Consider the following 23,172-nt stretch of genomic DNA (forward strand, 5'->3'; position numbering starts at 1 on the left):
CTCGGTCGAAAGTAAAGTTCCACTTTCGGCTTCGGTTTTGGCCAAAAGTGTTTTAGTTAATGCACACATGATTCCTCGTAAGAATGTTTAAGTTTTGTTGCCAGAAAAAAGGGGAAAACCCCTATTATTATACCTGAGGCCAGTTATGAGGCCTTAACACTGATACATCTGGCTTCATGAGAGAGTTTTAAAAGCGTGTTCGTAAAACCCTGGCTCTCTGATTCCACCTTCCAGGTTTTGGAACAGAAGGCAGCAGCATGACAGACTGGTAACACCAAGGAACATTGCAGGCTTCAGGGAATTTTCAGAGGGTGTGTGTGTGCCGTAGGCTCCAGGGGGACAGGGGTCTATGGCGTCTCCTGGCCAAACCCCATCTGGCAGAGCAAGGAGATTGAATCTTTACTCTAGGGGCTCCTCCAGAAACAACAAAAAAACACTACATGTGGCCACGTGGAATGTTCGAATGCTCACTGTGGAGGAGAGGCTGCCACTTGTCTGTCGAGAGCTGGACCAGTACCGCCTGGATCTCTGTGGCATTCAGGAGGTCCGGTGGACCGGCTCTGGCTCCTGCCACCATGAGGGGTGGACAGTCTTCTACTCGGGGCAGAAGACTACCAAACAACAGGGTGTGGCTCTTCTTCTGAACAAAATAATGAAGGACACGTGGGAGCGTGGCGGTGAGATGTGGGAAGCTGTAAGCCCCAGGCTACTTTTAGCTCGCCTTCCCATCAACCGGAGGCGGAGTGGAGGTCGTGGTTACTTATGCCCCCACCAAAGACGAACATCCATGGAGGGATGCAGGCAAGGCCGATGAATCAGATGACATCTATGACCTCCTGTCACAGGTGTTGGCTAAAGTGGTCCCTCGGGATAGAGCCATCTTGTTGGGTGACTTCAATGCCCGAGTTGGTCATGATGCTGGCACATGGTCTGGAGTGATTGGAAGGCATGGGCTAGATCAGCTCAATAACAACGGTAGGAGGTTGCTATATTTTTGTGCAGCCCATGGGCTTGTAATTACCAACACGCTGTTCCAGCATCGGCGCATCCACACAACTTCATGGATGCATGCCGGGTCCAATGCTGAGGGAGGGTGGCGTTTGTGCACAGACTGCCCTACATGACATCATAACAACAGTCTGGGCCACTGGACGGGTTTCGCAGGATTGGAAGGATGCCCTGGTGGTCCCCCTCTTTAAGAAGGGGGACTGCACAGACTTAACAACTACAGGGGCATCTTACTCCTCAGTGTGCTGGGAAAGGTCCTGGCAAGGATTATTCAACATTGCCTTGCTAGGCACGCTGAGGAGAGGCTTGCGGAGCCCCAATGCGGTTTCCTGAAAGGGCGTCTGCTACAGCAGAGGTGTAGGGAATTCCAACAAGACCTACATATCTGCTTCATTGACCTGGTCAATGCCTATGATACCATCAGTAGGCCTGGGCTCTGGGTTGTTCTTCGTGCTTTCAGAGTCCCTGACCCTCTGCTCACGCTCATTAAGGACCTTCATGATGGTGAGCAGGCCCGGGTAAAATACGTGGCTGGGAGTCTGAGCCATTCCCTTTACACCTGGGGTGCAACAGGGATGTCCTCTGGCACCAACATTAATTAACATCTATTTCGACCATGTAGTTCGTGAAGCCTTCAGTAGCTGTACTGGAGGAATTTCCATCTGGTACAGATACAATGGGAGGCTGATCGATGCCCGGGTGCGGTCCAGGGATGGCTCCCTTTTGGTCAACCACGTTATGTATACCGACGACCTGGTAATTGCAGCTCACTCAGCAGAGGAGTTGGAGGCGCTGCTGCTGAAACTGGAGTGTGCCACTAAGAGGTGGGGCCTTACCATCAACCCCTCCAAAACGAAGCACCTGCCTGGGTATTTTGTACCATCGGGCACTCCACCCCCACAACTGCTAATCGGTGATGGGGCAGTTGTGTAGAGAGTGGAGAGTTTCCCATACCTGGGCAGTGTGCTCATGACCGGCTCCGGTTTAACAGCAGAGGTCTCACTCTGAATCAGTCGAGCGGCATTATCTTTTCGTCAGTTACGTAACGCTGTGTGGAAGCTACCTGGTCTGTTGCTCCACACGAAGCTTCGGGTCTTCTCGGCCACAGTCATTCCTTACCTTCTCTATGCTTGCGAAACGTGGACCCCCTAATGGAACATCTTTGCTGGTTAGAAACATTTAGGCTGGCCTGCCTACGATCAATCCTGGGTTTAACCAGGCTGGATTGTGTGAGGAGCTCACAAATTCTCGACAGATCTGGACAAAGTCCCATCGGTGAGCACCTCCGGCAGGCAAGGCTGCATTGGTTGGGCCATGTAGCCCGCATGCCCAATCACCGCATGCCCAAACAGATTTTGTTTGGCCGGATTCGAGGGGGCTAAACGTGCGCGGCACGGGCTAGATAAGAGATGGAGTGACGTGGTACAGGAGGATGTGGAGCTGAGTGAACTTGCCAATGACTGGTACCAGCGGTGTCAAGATCGGCCTCTGTGGAGGAGGCTCATGAAGTACGCTACTGGGCAGTTGGAAGCAGTCGGCCTCCAACAACAACAGAGGGCGGAGCAGCGACGCTCACAACAACGAGCGGAGCGCCGAGTGGCTAAAGCACAGAAAGTTGGCACAGTAGGGGGCACAGGTGGTGCATCAGCCAGTCATCTTGGTCATCTCAGTCAGTCGACTCGTGACACCTGGGTCTGCCCCGTGACCTCCTGCCAGCGGGCGTTCGACACTTCACGTGACGTCACCGCCACTTAGTGGCGTATGGCGGTTGTTGTTGTGTGTGTGTAAAGTCTGGTAAAAACAACCTCCTCCCTTCTCGTTGGTGCCGGACGGCAACACTGTGGTGAGCAGTGCCGGGGGGGAGGGCTAATGTAGATTGGCCATTTCCCCTTATGGCGTTTGAAGCCACCACAGCGGCCAAATGGGGTCTCTGGACCGGTGTGAGGGGCTCGTAACCCCTCCACCTTCAAATAAATTACCACGATACCATGGAAAAATATCAAACAAAGCTTGTGCAGGAAGGCTAAACGGAAATGGAGAAAACCCAAATTACTTGTCAACTGTGATATTCTAAAGGGGCATCACTATATTCAATAACGCAATTATAAATGCTCGATGGTCTCATCTTCTTGGTTCTTTCGGTAAAGTCACGTAGAAGGGAAATAATAAAATAATAAAATAAAACATAATAAAATAATTCTCACGACGTTTCGGCCACAACGCAAGCAGCCGTCCTCAGGTGAAGAACAGGTCTGTCAAGAAGACAGAGTCTGAATGAAACACCACCAGGCTTGGAGCGTCTTTTTTAAGCTGGGATGGAGGGGGGAGAGCGCCTTGACAAAAGAATTTGCATATCAAGAGGAATTTAGCATATTTATGGGAAATGCAGATATGTCATTAGTACTACTTGTGAAATGCGTAGGAGGTTTGGCGAGGGGTTTAAAGTCATTATGCCCGTGCATTATGCAGGATTAGCAGCATCAAAGGGAGGGGGTAGGGGTAGCATTAATAAAGAGAAGGAATGTTAATAGTATGTATCTGCAGTAACTAAACCACCACGTAAACAACTAAAGTATAAACTACATAGTATCATCAGTATACTAAATATACTCTTCAATAAGCTGAGCTACTAACAGTAAGTAATACATTACAATTCTACGTCGCAAAAAATATAATATGCTTCCAGCTAAACTTTATTCTCTTACATCACACGGGTATACCCCGTACTATATCGCCATAGACAAACCCAACATTAAATTATATACTGTATTATAATACACCACTTATACATTGTAATATTACACTATGTATTATTCTACCTACCCTACTGTATATCACACTGCTGGTCTCATGTTTCGAAATTGGTTGAATACCATCAAAACAACCCAAGAGTCCATTTTCTTAACAATTGATAGCCTTATTAATCTAGCCCCTAAACACCTCTCTGACCACATCACTGTTTAAAAATGTGAAGAGTCTGCGGAATACTCAAGAGAAAAGGTAACTACAATTAGAAATGGAATAATCCAAGATAAACATGATATGTGCGATTCCTTGCTCCAGTGTCCGAGCCCACTACATGAAAAAATAATGAGCGCCTTTACTTTCGTCAATTCGGAGATGCTAAGGCAAAAAGTAATGCACATCAAGCCTTCAACTTGCTCATTTGATTCTATCCTGCCCTCCTTTTTCAAATTGGTTTATAATTGTGTGGCCAAAGATTTGCTTGCCATTGTAAACCACTCCCTAGTTACAAGTATTTTTCTGACAAAACTTAAGAACACCATGGTGAAACCGCTTCTTAAGAAAAGTAACCAGGATACGCTGATGCTCAATAATTTCAGGCCAATTTCCAACATTCCATTTCTAAATACAATTTTTGAAAATGTAGTTCTCAAACAACTTAATGTTTTCCTCAATACTAGCTGTATATTTGAAAAATTGAAATCTGGGTTTCGTGCGTTACATAGCACTGAAACAGCTCTTGTTAAAATTGTAAATGATCTAAGAATGAACCCGGATGACAAAAAAGTATCCGTTCTTGTACTTTTGGACCTGAGCGCAGCATTCGATACGGTTGATCACAATATTCTCTTTGATAGACTGCGAAGATGGGTTGGCCTCTCCCGGCACAGTGGTCAATTGGGTTAGGAGCTATTTGACCAGTAGAGATCAAATTTCGATTTAAAGCTTTCGTGACTGCAGGGATTCATCTTCTTGGTTCTTTCGGTAAAGTCACGTAGAATGGAAATAATAAAATAAAATACAAATAATTATTAGAATTGTTTTTATTTTATTATGTTTTATTTTTATTATTTTATTATTTCCATTCTACGTGACTTTACCGAAATAACCAAGAAGATGACAGTAGAGATCAATTTGTATCCCTAGGTGATTTTTCTTCCTCAAAGACAGAAATTACGTGTGGTGTTCCACAAGGCTCCGTTCTGGGACCTGTTTTATTCAGTCTTTACATGCTACCAATGGGATTGATTTGAATTGTCATGCTGATGATACACAACTTTACAATTTTATATCGCCGAATGATGTAAGCCCCATTGAGAACTTGACGAAGTGCATTGAGGATATTAAAATGTGGATGTCACGGAATTTTCTGGTGCTTAACAAAGATAACACAGAGGTGCTGGTCATTGGAGCAAAAGCCCAACTAGATAAAAATGTGAGCTGGCAGGAAACGCCAAACTACAGGATTTTAATGTTGAAGCCCACATTAGATATGTCACCAAAACGGCCTTTTATGATCTGAGAAACGTAGCAAAGGTCTACCACTGAGAGACTGATGCATGATTTTATCACCAGCAGACTCGCTGTAGTGTTCTTCTTTTTGGTCTTCCAAATAAATGAAAAAGTAAACTGCAACTAATTCAGAATGCAGCGGCACATGTTCTGACGAAAACTAGAAAGAGCATTCACGTAACACCCATTTTACGATCTTTCCACTGGCTGCCAGTCAGTTAAATAATTTATTTAAAAATGATTCAATTGGGTTTTAAGTCGTTGAATGGTCTGGAACCTGTATCCATGTCTTCCATGCATTTAAGATATGAATCGACAAGACCGCTCAGATCCTCTGGTACTACTGTAATAAAAGACTCCGTCAGGCACTGCTGGCCTCCGCTTGTCTTTTATTTAGGTTCTTCTCCGCACCCCGCTGGTCTCCTCCTCGGACCAGCGTCGTCTCCTCTCGCGTGCCGCGCACGTTCTCTCTCGCGTGCCGCGCACGCTCCTCCGTTATCTCCTCTACTCCCGCACTCCGCACACCGCTGGCCGACGGCGTGCTGAGGTCCTTCGGCCACGTGGCCGATGGCGCGGATCTCTCTCACCACCCAACGTGGCTCAGACTCTTTACTTCCCCGACTGCCCCGATCTCTTCCGGGCTCCCACTTATATCCATTCCCCCCACGCGACCCTGACTCCTCCCCTTCCGGATCGTCAGATCCGGCCTTCCCATACTACCCCGCTGGCTCCGCCCCCATTCACCTCGCCTCCCATTGGAGCCGAGGTGAACGGTGGCCCCTCCCACACGCCCCGCAAACCAGGCTCCGCCCCCTAATACCCCAGGCCGTGTGATTGGACCAGAGCCCAGCAACAAACCCATTTATGCTCGCATTACACTACTGATCTTTTCGTCGTCCCAAAGGTCAGGACCAAAACCTAGGGAGAAGCAGCGTTTAGTGTTCACAGTCTTCGCCTGTGGAACAGCCTGCCAGGGGATCTGAGGGCTTCAGAATCATTAAGCACTTCTAAAATACACTGTACATCGAAAAACTTACTTTTTTCAACTTGCTTTTAATTCGGGTTTTCTTCATGTGTTATTTTTATTATGTCTTTGCTATAAATGTAGTACAACTTTTTATATAATGTTACCTACAATTTCACATGTATTGTTCATACGTGCAAAGCACTATGTATTGCATATTGTTTGCACGAATAATGCTATAGAATTAAAGTTTGATTGATTGACAGGTATGTAGTGGTGAGTGTACTCATGCTGAGTGTACTAGTGGTGTTTGCACATTCTTGTATGACGTTATGTTTGTAGGTGTTGTGTGTATGTTTTTTTAGTGATTTACATTTGTTTACTATGTGAGATTGGCATAAATAAACGTACCAAAGGACAACAATAAATATCCTACTTTAAAAGGTACCGTACTTACCACTCCAATCTCGAAGACTCCGCATCAAGTGGTGATGTATATACTTTGCAGTATTCTCAATGTCTAAATTGTAGTATGTAGTGTGTAATGTATACGACGTAATATTTGACACTGAAATCAAGCGTAGCCACTTGTTTTTGCCAAGTTACACACGGTGCCGATTGCGGCCTTTGGAGCGATTTTTTGCCGGTTTTGCCGGATCGGCCCAGGACCGCGGCCGGATAATGTTGGAAGCAGCGGGATAATCGCGCGCCAAACAGAGGTCGCAAACGGGTTTTGATTCCTTACCCGTACCCGTACCCGGCCGCACCAGGGTCGCAAACGGGTAGCCGGGTATCGGGTAGGGTACGGGTATCAGGTACCCGGTTGCGACCTCTGGCGCCAGACAATCGATGATCAACTGTGTGCTAAGCACAGGTCCAAATGCTCCCAAAATACCAATGGGCCTGTTGGCCAAATGGGGTGTGTGCAAAAAACCCATAACATAAAAACACATAAATTTCGATTTAAAGCTTTCGTGACTGCAGGGATTCATCTTCTTGGTTCTTTCGGTAAAGTCACGTAGAAGGGAAATAATAAAGTAATAAAAATAAAACTTACCTTCTACGTGACTTTACCGAAAGAACCAAGAAGATACAAACACATACTCTTGGTTCTTTCGGTAAAGTCACATAGGTAAAGAAAATCAAAAATAAAAATACAATTAAAAATCAAAGATAAAAAATAAATAAAATTAAATCACGACGTTTCGATTGCAACAAAGCAATCATCATCAGGTGTGAACACCACAGCAACAAATGTATACTCTATAAATTAATACATTTTCTTGCTGTGGTGTTCACACATGATGATGATTGCTTGTGTTGCAATCGAAACGTCGTGATTACATTTTGTGGATTTATATTTTGTATTTTTTATTTTATTTTTATTTATTATTTTCTTTGCCTACGTGACTTTACCGAAAGAACCAAGAGTATGGATCATTGCAGTCACGGAAACTTAAAATATAGAATACAAACACATTACATGCAAATCCATCCAGACCAACGTAGAACCATGATGACCCACGGGGAATCCACAGAGTCTCATAGAGACCCATGTGGTCCAATGGGAACCCATGCAGGCCGGTGTGGACTCACAGACCCGTTGCATCCAAACCCATCAAGACCGCTGCATATGGGTGTAGATCTATGGGGTCCCCCAGTAACCTACAAACCCATTCAGAACAATGTAGAACCACGGGGATTCATAGGGACCTGTGTGCACCGATGAGGACCCTTGGCAACCCACAGAGACTCATAGAGACGCATGTGGCCCCCATGAGAACCTACGCGAACCCATTGAGACCCATTTGGGCCAATGCAGACCGGGTGCATATTTTATGTGAAGATATACCGGGGAAGGAGGCATTTTGTTCACTTAATTTTCTAGAAAATGATATGTGGTGGTCACGAGGGTGCCGCTAAGTTTCATCGGTAAGGTCACTTACAGTTACATAGGGTGGCTCTCTCTTAGACAGAGGCTGCTCTTGCCATGTGACCCAAATTGGGTCCGGTATGGGGCGCTACGGTGGCTAGGAGATGTTAACTACTTCGTATGGTATACAGGAGGATCGTGGGTTCGATCCCGACCCTGACGCCTACTGAATATGTTTACTTCGTGTGTTTCTTTCTCTCCCCATGCATTTTTCTCCAGGTCCTCCGATTTTTTTTATCTCTCTACATTTATAAACGTAGGTTTCGAGTATTTGGCTGCTATAAATGTCCACGTCCTAAGCCAAGGATGGAGCTTGCTTGAGATAACGTTTACTCACAGCCGGCTCCTTGGCTCGTGTCGCAACATCAGTTCATTTTATGTATTTATTAGGCATACCCTGTGAGCTATGCGGCTCTTGATTCGGGTGCAATCGCAGCAAACAAAAACATGAACAAGAAACATCTTAAAGTGGCTACTATCATACTTGAATGCCGCCCATAAACGAGCCCCTATTTTGCACACAGAACCGGTTTAAGGAGAGCCACGCTAACCATGTGTAATAAACGACTGGACCACGATGTCTGGCTCAGTGTCCTTTATTATTCGGTTCGTGCTGTACACCCACACGGCTGTCTTTACTCTGTAGCTTCTCCACGGTGCTGACTCCAATGTCGGCCCGATCCACAACAGCAGCTCTGCTGCTGTTTCTCTCACACAGCCCCCCTTGGCTGTACTCGCTGCTGCTCTTCTCCCTCCGCAGCTCTGACAGCTTCTTGCTCTCTCTCTCTCTCTCCGCAGCTCCTCCTGGCAGCCACACCGCTGCCTCTAACACGCAGCCCTCCTGGCTGTCTCCTCTGCAGCTGCACACCACTCCGCAGCTTCCTCTTATCTTCGGGGTTGGCTCCCGATGGCCGTCGGCGCCCCCCCTCTCCACACTCGCCCGCGTGGCCTCACTCTTTTCCGCTCACACCCCGACTGCCTTCCCCTTCCGGTTTACCCGCTTAAGGACCCGAACCTTCCCCCCACGTCACATGACTCCACCCCCCGTGACGTCACATCCGGAAGGTCGCTTACGCCCGCATTACACCACCCTCCCCCGTAGAAAAATCCCAGCCGACCTCGGCTGACCAATAGCAAATCGTAATGCGGCGAACCGAGCTTCCCCCCCTAAAGGACACTAAGCATACAATGTAACAGCAAGAACAACAACAACGACGCAATTAACATCAACGAACGTACAAAAAGCATGCAATAAATACAACTGTAAGAAAAAAATAACAAGACAACAACAATCAACGAAACGTAAGCGATTTGGAACGTGTGCGGGTCGCCGGCCCGTCCCGGACGGTCGGCGGCCCACTCGCAGAACGGGAACGCGATGAAAGTCGAGGAATGACAGGGGGTAATCCCCCTGTCGCAGCTGGAAGTCCACCGCCGTCCCGTGTCCCTAAAGAGTTAGTCTTGGGCTTGTCCTGTGACCGTGCCCGCAGCTGGGTCGGAAGGGCTGCAGGGCTCGAAGGTCCCGCAGACCTGGCAGGCGTCCTCCGAGCAGGGCCCCTCGTCCCCCGCAATGTCACGGCCGGCCTGTCTGGAACAGGTACGACAGGCGCTCGAGCAAGATCAGTGGACGCAGGCAGGGGAGAGTCGGCAGCAACAGACCCCGGCAAGGCAACATTGGGGGATGACGCATCATGTAAGGGAGCAACATATGGTTTCAAGCGCGACGTATGCACAACCCAGCGACGAGACCCAATCTGGACGCGTGCTGACTGTGGGTTGGGAACCGCAATGAGGCGTACGGGACCATGCCAGGGTTTGTGCAATTTCGGCGAGGTCCCCGGCCGTACCTGTGGACAATGAAGCCAGGCTAGGTCCCCAACCTTCCAAGGGCACTCCCCCTCAGACCGTCGCGCATATCGCTCGTTCCGGGCCTGGGCTTTGGCCGTAGCCACGCGGGCATTCTCCCGCGCCTCCGTGACTCGGCGAACCGTGTCCTGAATGTATTCAGGAAGTGGTTTACGAGGTCCCTTCACCCCAGTTCCCAATTGCACATCCACCGGCGGCACGTTTTCCCGACCATACATAAGGTAAAACGGCGAATATCCTGTAGCCGCATGAGGCGTCATCCTGTACGCCGAAAGCACCCCGGGGATGTGCAGATCCCAATCTGATTGTTGTTCACTCACGGTATGGCAAAGCATGGCAGACAATGTCCTGTTCAGCCGTTCAACCATACCATCCGTCTGCGGATGGTATGGGGATGTCCGTACTTTCTTAGTCCCAAGGCCCGCGCACACTTCCGCCAATAATTTAGAAGAGAAATTCCTGCCCTGGTCCGTGAGGAGTCTCTCAGGCGCCCCCTTATCCATAATATACCCAAACAAAAAGGCGTCGGTAATGGCCGCGGCCGACTGATCGGGCAACGGCCAGGCCATCGGCCAACGGGAGAGGTACTCAACCCCTACCAGCAAATATTTATTACCCCTCGCCGATGGTGGAAAAGGTCCCAATATGTCCAGTGCCACCAATTCATTGACTCGAGACACCTGAATCGACTGGAGAGGCGGCACGTAAGGATGTTTCGGCGGCTTACGTTGTGCACACGCAGGGCACGCGCGCACGTGCCCTACGACATCTGTCGCCATGCCGTGCCAAAAATAATGACGTTGCAACGTCAACAAGGTCTTCTGCACCCCTAAATGTAAGAGAGTGTCACAATGGAGGGTTCTAATCAACTCGAACCGCAAGGACGTTGGTACCACCAGGCGCCAACGTTCCTGGAACCCCTCCCGCCACATAAGCAGACCATCTCGGAGAGCGGTTTGCGGCCCCACAGCCGTACTCGGACTCCCATTGTCCTTAGCAGACCGCTTCCGCAAGGACACCAATGACTCATCCATCATCTGTTCCCGGATCCAGACAGACCGCGGCAGATTCAAAACCCCGTCAGCCGGTCCCGGTTCCATCGGAGTGTCCGACTTCTCGACGGCCAACGTGAGCGGCTGAGGGGGGTTTGGAATCGGCGAACACCTATGCGTCCCCGACTCACATTTACAAGGGGCGCGCCGCGGTAATCTGGAAAGTGCGTCAGCGTTCGCATGGCGCACTCCCTTCCGATGTTGAATTTGGAAGGAAAATTCCTGTAGCGTGTCCAACCAACGTGCCAACTGTCCGGATGGCTGGTCAATTTTAAGGGCATATTGCAAGGCCGCATGATCCGTACGCACAATAAAAGAACGACCGTAGAGGTATGGTCGAAATTGCCGTAGGAAAAAAACAACCGCCAATAGTTCTCTGCGAGTGACACAGTAGCGGGTTTCCGCAGGAGACAAGACTCGGCTACCATACGCCACGACACGCTCTACACCCCCTTTAGACTGTGATAACACCGCCCCAATACCTGTGTCACTCGCGTCCGTATCAAGAATGAATGGGTGATCGAAATCGGGATAATCCAATGTTGGGGCCGTGGCCAATAGATCACGCAGACTCCGAAAGGCCGCCTCCTCCGGCTGTCCCCAAACAAACTTCCGTCCTTTACCCGTAAGGAGATGCAAGGGCCTCGCAATCGTCGCAAAACCCGGCACGAATCTTCGGTAATACGAGGCAAATCCCAAAAACCGCCGAACATCCCCCACGGTGGCCGGAGTCGGCCAATCCCGGACGCACGCCGTCTTTTCCGGATCCGTGGACACTCCCTCAGCGCTCACAATGTGCCCCAAATAGCGGACGGACCGTTGCAGTAGGTGACATTTCTTTGGTTTGAATTTCAATTTGGCAGAACGCATCCTCGTGAACACTGTCTCCAGCCGCGTCAAATGTTCATCGAATGTGCGGCTGAAGACAATGATATCGTCCAAATATATAAGACATGTCTCCCACTGCAACCCCGTCAAAACGAGCTCCATCAATCTTTGAAATGTAGCAGGGGCCGCATTCAATCCCATCGGGAGACAGTTGAATTGAAATAACCCCTGCGGCGTACGGAATGCGGTTTTCTCCCGTGAGGACTCGTCAAGGGGAAGCTGCCAAAATCCCGAAGAGAGGTCCAGTGTGGAAAAGAACTTAGCCCCCGACAATGCGTCGAGGGAGTCATCCATACGCGGCAGGGGGTACGCATCTGCCACCGATATCTTATTCAATTTGCGGAAATCAACACAAAATCGCAATTTGCCATCCTTCTTCTTAACCAAGACGACTGGAGCGCCCCATGGGCTGTTAGATGGCGATATAATGTCCGCAGCCAACATGTCTTCCACTGCCCCCCGTACGTGTTCTCGCTCCGCAGGACTCATCCGATGCGAATTTAATCGAATAGGGGCAGCATCGCCCGTCTCAATGTGATGGTAAAGCAAGGAAGTGCGGCCCAAATCCAAATCATCGGAGCTGAACACATCGGAATATGTCAACAACAATTTACGCAGCGCACCACGTTGCTCCATGGACAGGGAAGAATTTTCGTCACATAAATGAGCAACCCAACGATCATCCGAACTCCTTGGCTCGGAAACCCCAGCAACAACTCCCCGGCTATGTGGACAATCATGGGTCGCAAACGCCGTAGTGGCATGTGCCACAACCGTACCGGCCGGGACACGGACGTTTTCTCTCCCCGCATTAAGCACCTGTAAAAACGGTAATTGATCCGGCCGGACGATGGTCTGTGCCCCCACTAACGCCAACCCGGTTGTTATCGTGGCGGACGGTGACAACAAGACCCCTACTGCTCCTAGCCGATCAGGCAGGGGCTTCCGATACCGCAAGGGTATAAGCATCTGTGTACCAGGTGGGATGTCCACAGATGCGACGGACAGCGCCTGCACTTGTACGGCCGAAGCAGGTCGCCCCCAGGGCGACGGCAGAAACGAGATTTGACGGCCCCCCGGCAGTTCAATACAATTCTCATTGATTTTGATCAAAATGGGCATCTTAGCCAAAAAATCGGTGCCTAACAAACAAGGAACCGCCAAAGATCTCGATATCAACACAACACCCGAGGCCGACACATCCCCAATAGATATCTTAGCATCCACCTGACCCACGATACCCATGCTACCCCCGTTCGCAGCGACGCACGACCCATAAACCGGACGCACAGCTCCCGACGGAATGCCCAACAGATGGAAAATGACATCCGATATAATAGTCGCAGACGCCCCCGAGTCGACCAAAATGCGCACGTCCACACCTTGTATGGACCCCGGTACAGTGGACGAACCCGTAGCGGCCGCGACAACTCTCCGTGCCAATTTGCGCCACTGCGTAACTGAATGACAAGGCCCCGTCGATGGCCTTTCTTTAACAACAACAATAGGATCGCGCAACACAGGTGGTGGGTGAGGTGGAAAGCCTTGCCGAGTGTCTGGTGCGTGCCGACATGCCTGTTTCGGAGGATCTTTAGCCGACTTGACCGGTGCCGAGGCCTCCTGCTGCGGCGGAGCCGGGAAGCGGGCCCAGCAGTCTCTGGCGTAGTGGCCCCTACGCCCGCAGCGGAAACATTCGGCCTCGTTGCGCCGAAGCGCAGGCCTCGCCTCCTGACGGCCCCGTTCTGGTAGCACCGCGCGCGGTCTCGGCCCGCCGCGTCCCGTCCATGGAGCGGAGGCGGCCGTCAGTTGTTGAGGGCCCCGGTCATCCGGAACATAGACGGCCTGCGCAGGGTTCCACCCCAGCGCATCCCCTTCTTTGACGGGCCCCCCCGTCCACGCCGTCACTTGTTTCTAGCGACGGAGGTTGAATTGCGCATCGAGACACTTAGCAGCCGTCCGGGAAGTTAGCTTCTCATGCCCACACACAGGCATGGGGATCCCTAGATCCCGAGACAGCTCCAACATTTTCCCTAATATGAGAGGCTCGAGCAGGTCCTGTGGCGTCTCAGGATAAGCTGCCATGGCCAGCTCCAGCACCGCACCCCTGAACGCCACGGGCGACTCCTCTGGTGCTCGTTGTCGTTGAGCGAATCGCCGATGCGCATCATCTGGTGGCTCATAAGCATCGGCCATTTCTTGAAAAACACCACATAAAGTTGCCTTCTTATCGGTCGTTATGGAACGGAAGAATCGGACAGATTCGTCGTCCAGGAGAGTCGGCAACACCTCCAAAGCCTCCGCATCGGTCCATCTTGCTGTGCGTACCGCCGCCAAGAAGCGGCAGGCGAACGCGCTCCAGTCCCCACCGACGGAAAATTCTTTAACCGTTGTAAGGTGGCGACTCCGACTCCTCTTCCCGCCGTCTTCCAATGGTGGTGGTTGTGATGGCAAATTCAAAATGGCGTCGGCCCGCGGCGTGGCCAAGATGGCGGTTTGGCGCCACGGAGCGCGCAAAATGGCGGCCTCTTGCCGCGTGGGCAATGGCGGCGGCAGGACAGGCAACGTGGCGGCCCGCGGAGCACCACTTGCATCATCCATCGTCCCTGGCGCGACGAGATGGCATAGATGCGCCAGGACGTCCTTAAGTGCCTCCAGTTGTACCGCCATCGCTTGCCATCGTTGATCCGCGTCTGATGATGTCGACGGACCCGCCACCGCGCCAACATCCTCCACTCCCGTTCCCGTGGTCGCCTCAGCCGGGCTCTCCTCCACCACCCCAACAGGATCCGTGGTTGGAGGGAGTTCGTCGTCGTCGGACGAAGAAGCCGATGCAGGCGCCGGATTAACTTTCTTCCTCACTTGTTTCGACATGCCGTTGCACTTCCGACACCAGTGTAATAAACGACTGGACCACGATGTCTGGCTCAGTGTCCTTTATTATTCGGTTCGTGCTGTACACCCACACGGCTGTCTTTACTCTGTAGCTTCTCCACGGTGCTGACTCCAATGTCGGCCCGATCCACAACAGCAGCTCCGCTGCTGTTTCTCTCACACAGCCCCCCTTGGCTGTACTCGCTGCTGCTCTTCTCCCTCCGCAGCTCTGACAGCTTCTTGCTCTCTCTCTCTCTCTCCGCAGCTCCTCCTGGCAGCCACACCGCTGCCTCTAACACGCAGCCCTCCTGGCTGTCTCCTCTGCAGCTGCACACCACTCCGCAGCTTCCTCTTATCTTCGGGGTTGGCTCCCGATGGCCGTCGGCGCCCCCCCTCTCCACACTCGCCCGCGTGGCCTCACTCTTTTCCGCTCACACCCCGACTGCCTTCCCCTTCCGGTTTACCCGCTTAAGGACCCGAACCTTCCCCCCACGTCACATGACTCCACCCCCCGTGACGTCACATCCGGAAGGTCGCTTACGCCCGCATTACACCTGCACCAAAAAAAATCGCTTCTCTCTACAGCCACGAGACCGGCAGGTGTATTGTGGAGGCGATTACGATACGAGCCCAGGGAGGCATTAGCGAACTGAAAGCCCCATCACTAAGTCAACAGCGACTTCTCCTATTTTGAACTGGGTCGGCCCAGTGGAATGGTCATGAATGCAGCGACCTGAGTTCTATTGAAGGTCACGGCTGACATCTGTGGCGAGAGCGATAACTGAGCGGGTCCTGGTAACCCCCTTCACCAACCCGCACTGGGCATGGTCAGGCAAGGCGTTAATCTCTGCAGTGAATTGAGAATGTAGCCGTATATTAATCGTTTATTGACAATTGATGACTCGATCTATCAGATCGCCTGCTTCGTTCCCGTCCGTACTGTGTTCAGCCACCACGCCTGCAGGTCACAAACCTTATTTTGTACTCTTTGTTCTTTCGGAAAAGTCACGTAGGTATCGAAATAACCAAAGAGTATGGATTCCTGCAGTCACGAAAGCTTGAAATCAAGATTGAAACTTATTTTGTCACACTGCTCGTATTTCTAATTCCTAAAGTCTCTTATCGCAGTTTCCGAAAACCTCGCCGGTTGTTGCTGGCCACCTGGCGTAAGGTGCAGCCCTGCAATTGCTTGGCTCACGCCACCGTTGGCAGACGAGCGTCAACTGGAGGAAAAGGGGAGAGGGAATTCTGGTCTCCACTTGCACGCTGGCCAGGCGACTTGGAACACTGTGGTGGTGTTCCCGTGTCCTACCACCACCACCACCCGTGTACCACCACCACCACTACCCGTGCACTATTACCACTGTTCGTGTACCACCACGACCACCACCCGTGTACCACCACCACCACCTGTGTACCACCACTGCCACCCATGTATCACCATCACCCGTGTACTACCTCCACCAGTGTACCACCACAACCCTTGTACCACCACGACCACAATCCATATACCGTCACCACCCTGCTGTGTAGACAGAGGCGGGTGGGGATGGGGAGAGCGGAGGATTGTGGGGGATGAGGGGGATAAGATGTCAAAGGTCACAGAGCGCCTGCGTGTCTGTCTGTTGCACCGTACGTAGCCAACCGCGCTAATCGGAGGTGCGGGGGAAGGACAACGAACTAAAAACTCAAATCAGTTTTAAAGAAATGAGATTTCAATCTAGATTTAGGCGGTTACTTGCCCACGCCATTGCGTCGGGCAGATTCAACCCGTTGCAGTCTGCATTCTGGAAGTTCCACAGCAGTGAGACGGCGCTACTGAAGATCACCGATGACCTCTACAAGATCACGGATCTCTCAGCCTCCTTCTACACCATCAACCGTAAGACACTCATCGGGCGGCTAAGGTCAAGGTTCGGTGTGTCGGGTACGACACTGGAGTGGATTAAGTCATAACTAGACGGTCGATCACAGTTCATCAAACTGGGTGACGAACATAAGGATAGGTTTTCCCCTTTCTGGCAATTAAACAGGTGTTAAGATGTTCAAACAAATGTTGCAACACCCAAAAGAAACCTTTTGCAATGAATCATGTCTGCATTAACCACACATACTTGTGGTGAGCATGCTCTGATAATATATATTACCAGAGCATGTTTTGTTTGCATGTTCAGCACAAGGGCTGTGTGGTTAATGCAGTAACTTTATTCCTTGCAAAATGTTTCTGTTTGGTGTTTGAACATCTTAACACCGTTTAATTACGAGAAAGGATAAAACGTATTCTTACATGGGTGACGAACAGTCATCGCCTACATATATACACACACATATGTAAGAAACTATCCCATAAATCAAGTGCCGAACCAGGAGATGAAAATAGAACCAGCAACCTCCGATTTGCAATTTAAAATCGTTAACGACGACACCATGCCAGCATCCCAATAGAGTGAAGTCATGTACTGTATTAGCATTGACATATAAAAGAACAGGCAAATATCAGCCAAGAATAGCTTTTATTGGTTACACGGAGTAATACATGCTCAATGCGTTGGACATAGATACAATGCGTTGATTTATATGATAATTCACCTCCAAATTCCAAGTATTCATTTGATTGTAATACCAACCAAAACTTATCATAAAAGAATGTGATTTTTTTCATACAGTAATGTCGATGTCATATATCTTAGCTAGTAATATAAAACTTTGTGCAATGTCTGCTGATCGTCGTAATGATACATTTCAGCCGCGTGCTGAAGTATACATCTGCACATGTGCCCCTAGAAAGCCAAAAAGCTTGCTTATCGAGGGGAGTTTCTTTCACATTAACGACTTATTTATTTTGTTTACAATTTTTCTTTAAAAAGCAATCAAACACGAAGAGAGTGGCGGCACTGCGGTGCACAAAACAAACAGTAGAGGAGTAGCGGCTGTCTCAACAGCAAACAAGGAAAGCACCTTAGCAACACAGGCTGAGGAAACTCCAAAGTAGCGTGTGTCAAGACAAGCCAGAGACTGCACAGTCACTGCTGTAGAACCGGCGAAGGAAATACTTGTTTAGTATTTGTGTATACGGTATGTTTTTTAAGAGAGTACAAGCTTTGAAATATACAAGTTTTTACCGCTGGATGAAGCTGGGTGCTTCCTGCTAGTGATATATAGTTTTATTATTGCAACCAGATTTAATTACACAATGGTTCTGGCAAATGCCCTCATATGTTTACTTTCGTGCCGAATTCCCCCATCACGTTAAATAGCATTACAATCTTGCCTTTGCCTAAGAGGATTTAAATTCAGAGCTACAATCATGTTTTACAGGATCGCCTGAAGAACATCAACACAGTTATCGAGACAAAAACAACTATCACGTGAAGAATCACATATATTGCAAGTTAAAATCAATGTTAAATAAAAGTTAAAACGTAAATTCCCTGCTGCACAAATCGGTGTGTGTGTTAAAGGTGAACTTCACCCAATGAGTCTCTCCAAATTGAAAGTCAAAAACCCGGTCCAGAGTTGTCTCGAATTGAGCAATGCTGCTGAAGTTATGCACACCCAGAAGGCCGTGCGGCTGATGGGACATACAACACAAATGCTCGCGAATTTATCTGCAGGGAAAAAATTGTAAAGGATACTATTTTGAGTGCTAATATATACGTGTTACTTATATTCTCCACAACAATGCTAATGCGTATTGTGTTAGCTGATGATACTAACCTTACAGGAACTGTAGAGAAACTCTATCATGAATCCAGATGTATCTCAGTGTTCACGCCTCTTAACAGGCCTCAGGTATTGAGGCCTTTATAAGGGCTAGGAGAGGTCTGACAAAAGGGCTGATTTCCATTTGTCTCAGATTCATTTCCACTGCACACACGCTCACATGACGATTTATTCGATGTTATCTCAAGCATTCAGATTCAGCATTGACTGTTGTTCGTCTGGGCGTTGCAGGGTTGCTGAGGAGCCTTGGGTGGAAAAATTTGCCATGGAACTGGAGCTGCTCGGAGGGGCATCCTTCTGTTGAACGGAAGCATGACGGCAACGCAGCACCATCAGCACCATCAGCACCATCAGCACCATCAGCCCAACAATCCCGAGGAGGATGCACGCTGCTACTGCAGCTGTCGCTGCATCAGCTTGACCATTTGCAGATACATCTGGGCCTGGTTAACAACACACACACACATTGATTAAGAACACCCGGAGAAGTACCGATGAAGAACATGTTCGTCATCCCTTTTTGTTATTAAGCCACTGCCGTGTGCACGTAGAATCATCATACCGCTGCAGACGGCGTCGATGGCGTTCGTGCACGGAGACTGCTCTCGATCACAGCTTCACAAAGACAGACACACGCACACGTCCGACAGTTTCAGAAGACGTGTTTAAGATCATTTAACCGTCACCACGACGTGGCGGTGACATCTCGAGGGCGACTTTGGATTCTTTGCCGCAATCTGTGACCACGAAAAGGGGCAGAGGTGGTGCAGACCCCCAACCAACGTCTTTTTACGGGTGACTCCGTTAGTTCACCTTTCACATTTTTACCACGGCGTGCGGTTAGCACGGGGGAACGGGAGATGTCACAAAATGTTCTGCACTGGACCCACCGTGTGCAATTTTGGCAGCGGGACCCGGGACGGTCACTAAACGTGCCTGGAGGACAGTCAGTGCACGTGGTGACGAAATCCGTATATGAACCTGGAGGGTGGGTAGAGAAGTGAGACGGTGTTAACTCAGACCATCGTCTCTACATTTTGTATTTTTTTAGTTTACCAGGTAAGGCTCACTGAGCTACTATATCGCTGTTTTTCAGAAGTGACCTGGCTATCATGAACGAAAGCTCAACGTTAACTACCTTGCCCGGTACACAGGAGGTCGTGAGTTCGATCCCGACCCTGATACCCGCTGTATGTTTGGAGTTTCCATGTTCTCCCCATGGTTGAGTGGATTTTTCTCCAGGTCCTCCATTTTTTTCTTCCACATTTAGAATTAATGTGCTTTTAGAGTATTTGGCTGTTATAAATTTCCACATAAGCCACTTTTATGGGATATCATTTGTGGCCAGGTCTACGAGGTCTACCAGTATAACTCGGAGCAGATGTGGAATTGTAGAAAATATGGAAAGACTTTTAAGTGTCTGGGATTGAAGATCACAGTCAGCATAGCGTGCTTATTCGTAAGTTGAATATCCAGGAAAATGCATAAACGTTTGAAGACCTCAAGAAAAATTATGGCGACGAGGCCCCTTTGTCTGCATAACTACACACCACTGCTCACCCAAGAGGCCTTGATCAGCAAGATATTAAAGCATCTCTGGTAAGTTTTGTCTAATTGTATTTATACTCTTTGGTTCTTTCAGTAAACTCACGTAGGTATAAAATAAAATGTATCATTAGTATTTTTCATTAGTTAAAATATGTTAACTTATAATAATATGGATTTTTGTACATTTCATGATATTTAATCATGCATTTTCCCCCAGACATGTCGGCCAGGAATGCGACCCCTGATTGTAACATGGGAAATTATAGTTTGCTTTCTGAAATAATTTCGAGTTAAGTAGCATTTCCCAGGAACGCATCCCTTACGTATAGCGGGGGGATTCCAGTATTGTGCTTGTACCACATTCGTGACATGAGCATGCTGTTATGGTGAACCGATGAGGACGGTGATGAAGATTGATTTCTCACATTCGTTCAGAGTCTCCATGCCCGTTGGGCATTTTGGGCAACACCAGAACAAGGTTCCATCCTTTGCAAATTTCGTGATGTTCTTGTCCTTCTCACAGCCACACCTGCGGCGAGTTAAAGACACACATACAACCCAGGGTGCCTGAGTACCGAACGGCTTCGATACTTCTATAAACTGCGTAGGCTGATTAGATGGCATGTACATCTTCTATTAGCGAGCACCTATCAAGGGCGGCACGGCATATTATAGCTACACACACGCAACAAAAACGCGCGCTCACACACATGCATGCACATATATGTTCTCACAAAATTATAATTTATGATCTTACACGTACCTTGTGTTCCGAGTAGGTGTGCAGTTCTCTATCGTCACCTGGTGAAACCCTACAAACGACACAGACATCTTTTAAAGGTTTTTTTCTTCAAACATAGCGTGTAAGTTTAAGATGAATAATTAATTTATTGGGCTAGTTTGACCTGGTAAAATGTCAATTAGAGGTATGCTTGTGCCACCAACAGGACACAGCCAAACAGGCCAAATTGTCATCTGGGGCACGAATACCAAAGGAATTACGCAAATTCAAAAAATTGTGAGTCAACCATCACTCTGACACGGCTGCACATGTGGCACAGAGTGTTAAGTAGGGGTCTGAAATAAGCCCCCGCCCCCCCACCTCATAAGAAAAGTCACATCAGGGTGCAATAAATGTCATGCCTCGGTACGATGGCTGGTTAATAGTCTAAAGGATTTGACTCGGATAGGAAATTCAATGCTGTGGCTCCGCCCCTACCCCCTGCACGCTCGCACAATCCGTAGCCCCGCCTCTGTGCTCGTGTGACGCCATCAGTGTCAGAGAGGGAGCGATGGCGGCCGCAAAAGTGTGCTGTAGCACGTGGGCTAAGGGCCGAGAGTGGAGTACTCCTCTGTACACGTGCCGTGTATTTGAGTCAATGCAAGGGTATATACATCAAGTCTAGTAACTATAGCTATGGTGTAAAGATCAGTGGGACAAGATTACAATCTGTTATCGAGGGAGTTGCTAAGAAAATTAACAGATGTATGAACACGCTGACAAGATGGCTTCCGTAATGTTACAAAGTCTTTAAACACATTGCTGATTTAATGCACACTTCAGGATTGAGAGGAACGTAGCTACAGACCTTAGAGTCTTCGCAAGACTCGTTTGTGATTATAGCTCTGGTCTACCGTACAGAATAGAATAAAAATGCTGTAATTAACGTGATTCTTGATATAAATAATATAAATAATGCACCTTTAATACTGCTAATTTGTTAAAGTAAATACATCGTCTTTATGAGGCACACTACAACTGTATTAAATGCTTTTGAGACGCTGTGACCAGACCCATTAACGAGTTCTGAAAAGTTTATTTGGAAGAATATAATGTACGTGGTGCTTATATTCTTAATTATCGAATCATTAGTACAGTACATGTCGCTTTAATATGGTTGTTGAACGATGTATGGTACTGTATCTGATTGCAATCGATGGCTAATGTTAAAGAGTCTATCTAGTTCACGGAGATGGCCATTATGCTGAGTTATTATGAGAGTTAGCAGTAGTCCCAAACAAAACTTTGATTAGCGCATCACGTAGGGCTCATCTAGAGGAATAGATTGCTGTATCGTTCGCCTTCAACATACATAAAATGGCGTCGCAACTCAGTTTATGTGAGAGCCGGGGGCTTATGGGACCCCGGGGTCCCGCCATGAGGTTCATATAATGCATTTATTTATTTTAAATGTTGATTGTCCAAACTCCACCCATGACTGTGACCACCAGGGGCGATAGTGAAGCCAGTTTCAGAGAGCAAGCAGTGGCAGCGAGACGCGAGTGGGCTGAGTGCTGGGCGTGGCTGTCTGCTATAGGGCAGGTTTCGAGTTGGAGCAGGAGAATAAAAGAAGGGAATCTACCCCTGGGGAAGTCTTCACGTCCATCGTTATGTGTATGGCAACCTCCGAGTTCACTTAAAAACTAATTTTCCTGGGTCTTTCGGTAAAGTCACGTGGATAGGTTCAAAGATAGGTTTAAAGAAAATATTATTTTCTTTCAACCTATCTACGTGACTTTACCGAAAGACCCAAGAATATGAATTCCTGCAGTCACAAAAGCTTTAAGTCAACATTGTACAAACTCGTTCTAAAGTAATGCTCAGCCACTGGACCGGACATGTATGCTCTATAGTTCGGAAGTGCTACACGTGGCAGGAGAGTTCAACGTGTTTGTATTGTTTGTGACTGTTGTGCGCGTTTGTAGTTGTTTGAACAATTGTGTGCGTTTGTATTGTTTGTGGTTGCTGGTGTTGTTTTTGTAGTTGTGATAGAATGGTTGCATCTGCGTGTGTAGTTTTTGGCACAATTTTTGTGTTGTACGATTCTGATTGAGTGCTTTATGGTTGTGGTTGGGCATTGGATATGGTGTGGATTGAGTGGTTGTTAACACCATTCCAAATTACATTAAAAAAAAGCGTATGACGTTCACAACATTGCCTTCTAGTTTAGCATCAACTCTGGTAACCCAACAAAGTTAACATTACTTATAACCATTTGATAGACTATTGTAAACGTAATAACATGGCATGTGTTACACTCGGATGAACCATTGTAAAATCA

General features: G+C 48.5%; 1 protein-coding gene across 4 annotated transcripts in view; it reads right to left on the bottom strand.

Moving 5' to 3' along the window:
* Positions 1-17,335: 17,335 nt before the first annotated feature.
* LOC144735550 (tumor necrosis factor receptor superfamily member 3-like) overlaps positions 17,336-23,172 on the bottom strand; it is a 35,672-nt gene continuing 29,835 nt past the window's right edge. For 3 of the 4 annotated variants that reach the window (XM_078617987.1, XM_078617988.1, XM_078617989.1), the window contains 5 exons: positions 20,874-20,922; positions 20,536-20,639; positions 19,453-19,543; positions 19,125-19,177; positions 17,336-19,005 (listed from right to left, as the gene is read on the bottom strand). In XM_078617987.1, the coding sequence (XP_078474113.1) occupies positions 18,746-19,005; positions 19,125-19,177; positions 19,453-19,543; positions 20,536-20,639; positions 20,874-20,922 (557 nt within the window). In that variant the 3' untranslated portion in view covers positions 17,336-18,745. The remainder of the gene's footprint in view (positions 19,006-19,124; positions 19,178-19,452; positions 19,544-20,535; positions 20,640-20,873; positions 20,923-23,172) is intronic. The other variant, XM_078617986.1, reaches the window with a different exon arrangement.

Source organism: Lampetra planeri, chromosome 55 (genome assembly GCF_965212315.1).
Source record: "Lampetra planeri chromosome 55, kcLamPlan1.2.h2, whole genome shotgun sequence".
Classification (NCBI taxonomy): Eukaryota; Metazoa; Chordata; class Hyperoartia; order Petromyzontiformes; family Petromyzontidae; genus Lampetra; species Lampetra planeri.